The sequence below is a fragment of the Hipposideros armiger genome, unplaced genomic scaffold, assembly GCF_001890085.2.
Source record: "Hipposideros armiger isolate ML-2016 unplaced genomic scaffold, ASM189008v1 scaffold_430, whole genome shotgun sequence".
Lineage (NCBI taxonomy): Eukaryota > Metazoa > Chordata > Mammalia > Chiroptera > Hipposideridae > Hipposideros > Hipposideros armiger.
The window spans coordinates 925,913-928,808 of record NW_017731780.1 but is presented as its reverse complement, the minus strand read 5'-3'; the positions used below and the strand labels follow the sequence as shown (position 1 = coordinate 928,808).

Sequence of the window (2,896 nt, the reverse complement as noted above, 5' to 3'; positions counted from 1 at the left end):
TTTTTTTTGCTATTTTGTTAATGTAACCATTTGGGCTTCTAACAAACGTGCAAACGGTTGTAATGGTTCTTCACCATATGACAGCTATTAAATGCTTTTCAGACCAATGAACTAGCACATATAATTGTAATGTTGACACATGAAATTTTAATTAAAGAATGATTACTTAATTTTTGACATATTGATTAAGAATAATGATTCAATACTTTTTTTTTGTTCAGGATTTAAGTTGAATATTGCCAAAGGACCGTGGCATTTTTGAAAAGCTAAAGTTTGCCCATTCTTAATTAAGTATAAGAAATGTCAAAGATAATTGATACTAGGCTGTTGTAGTCACTGCTGTGGGAATCAGATATTCCCATTTCCTGGGCCTTGGTTCTCTAAGAATTACCAATGCCTATGTCCTCATAAACCCCATTAGGAATTTATTTTTCCTTTCAACAGTTTTGGTATTTAGGTCATGGCCAAAAACCCTAGAAGCTACCTTTTGGATGCCATAATATCCATGTAAAATGCCTTTGGACAGACTCTTATTCCATGCACACATTTTCAGATATTCTATAGATCAAGAAAATGGCCTTAAAGGTCCTTTTATACTATAAAAAGAGAAAGACTCTAGCAAGCTTTATAGATAAAATGATAAACTATCTTGGTAGTAGAAATTCAAACCAAAAATGATCATTTTGCTCAGGCTCTAAATTGTTGGGAGAGTAGGTTAGAGAATACTAATGTTTAGTTATGTATAAAATGGGATTTTTTTTTTCAGAGTAAGAACGTATTTGTCTAAACAGCTTCACTTTGTAAATATTTTCTAGTAAATTTGGCGTTTTATTAGACATAGCATTGGAGAGTCCAGTCATTTATTTTCTCAGGGCTTAGATTTCTACCCCCATAAAGTGAAAGTTGCACTACATGATCTAAAGCCCATTTTATTACTAAACAGTGCATTATGATNTGAGTTGTTTGTAGTTATTCTGATGAGGCAAAAAATTAGTATCCTCTGGTTTTATACAATTTTTAACATGTAACAAAATATTCAACTTCAGTATTTTTAATCAAGCCTAGAGAATTTTATCTCAACTTTTCAAATGTCTTCACAGTAAATTGTTTAAATGTGCAGTCAGCCCAGTTGTCCAGGAGAAGGGAAGTTTCTTGACTTTAGTTCAGATCATGACCCGTAGATGGAGTTTGTGCTCTCAAAATCCCGCCTGGCTGTGAGCGAGTTCCAGCCGAGTGGGTCTGGACCTCTTGCTTAGGCTGTCAGTAAGCCTCTAACCGAGTGGGTCTGGACCTCTTGCTTAGGCTGTCAGTAAGCCTCTAAGATCAGTGTCCGTAACCTGAGAGGGGGCCATTGTTGAGAATACCACCATCTCTAGGACAGGGTCAGAGATTCAGCGTTGACTTTTAGTTTTGTGTATGTCAGTAGCAGCCTACTGAGGATGTAGTTTCAGAAAGATCACCAGAAGAAGCGGTTTCATGTGAAAATGACGTTCTGACATTTGTTCTCCTCCTTAGAGAGCCGCCTTCTGAAAATGGAACAAGTATCTATGGGGCTGGTGGCTTCATGCCATATGGCTTTGCGGGAACTTTGGCTGGGGCTGCAACCTGCTTTTATGCCTTTGTGGGATTTGACTGTATTGCAACAACCGGTAAGAGCAGAGTCTTGGCTCTAGGTAGAAGTAAAAGGTGCTCCTTGTACCACAGGAGTACCCATGGGTGGCAGCAGAGGGTCAAGGAAAGAGAATGAGATGTGGAGCTGGTTCTGGCACCTGCTGGATGTGATAAAAAGAAACTCACTGAAACTCTCTGAGCCTTGGTTTTAATTGGTAAAATTGGGAGGAGCAGTACCTACCCCTCAAATGTTATGAAGATTACCTACGCTATATATACGTAAGAAAAAATACTTTGAGAGAATTAGGTATGAAAAATACTTTTCAGGCGATCAAATACTTTATAAATGTTAGTCATAATTCGTGTCCTTAATCTTCTATCTGAAAGTGCTGTCACAGTGAGTAACAGATGATGACCATGCCTTTAAATTGTCTCTTTTTCAGTAGGACAAAATGTATTTCTCTTTATCCTACACAACAAAGTAATCATTCCAGAGTCACTCTCTAAGTGCCTGCTCTGGGTTCATATTTTTGCATGGCCTTGTAATTGGCCATGTTTTAGGTGATTCAAATGCCAAATCTTATTAGAAGGCTCCAAAATATACTACTTTCTTTTGAAACTAGAGTTTAATATAAATAGATGAATTAGGTAGAAGTTTATCTGAAGCCTTCATATTTAAGGGCCTACAGAATGTCACGACAGTCATTTAGCTTCTGTGAATGAATCATTTTCAAAATGGATTCTGTTGTTAAACATTTAATAGTACTGGTATATCATGTTTTTTCTTTCTGGAATTGGATTTGTATGTAATAGCAAAGTATCCTTAAGAAGAGAGACAATTTCATGTAGAATAGCTGGATCAAGCTAAGAAAACAGAAGGGACAAAAGCAGAGTAGAAATTACCATGGAGGAGGAGAAGAATTAATACTCTACCTACTCATGTTTTATTAAACCTGCAAAACTTTTGTTATGTTTCCTTAGGTGAAGAAGTCCGGAATCCTCAAAAAGCTATTCCTATTGGAATAGTGACTTCTTTGCTTGTTTGCTTTATGGCCTATTTTGGGGTCTCTGCAGCTTTGACACTTATGATGCCATACTACCTCCTCGATGAAAAAAGCCCCCTTCCAGTAGCATTCGAATATGTTGGTTGGGGACCTGCCAAATATGTCGTGGCAGCAGGCTCCCTCTGTGCTTTGTCAGCAAGGTACATTTTATTGCCTCTTGGTCTGGGGTTGTTTGGGTTACTGCAGAGTTTAGACAGTGTTTAAAGAATTCCTTTTGTGTG

The 2,896-nt window shown here is 37.4% G+C and overlaps 1 protein-coding gene across 1 annotated transcript in view; it reads left to right on the top strand.

Moving 5' to 3' along the window:
• SLC7A2 (solute carrier family 7 member 2) overlaps positions 1–2,896 on the top strand; it is a 54,760-nt gene that overhangs the window by 41,982 nt on the left and 9,882 nt on the right. The window contains exons 4-6 of the mRNA XM_019664756.1: positions 1,303–1,309; positions 1,427–1,649; positions 2,593–2,815. Coding sequence (XP_019520301.1) covers positions 1,303–1,309; positions 1,427–1,649; positions 2,593–2,815 — 453 coding nt within the window. The remainder of the gene's footprint in view (positions 1–1,302; positions 1,310–1,426; positions 1,650–2,592; positions 2,816–2,896) is intronic.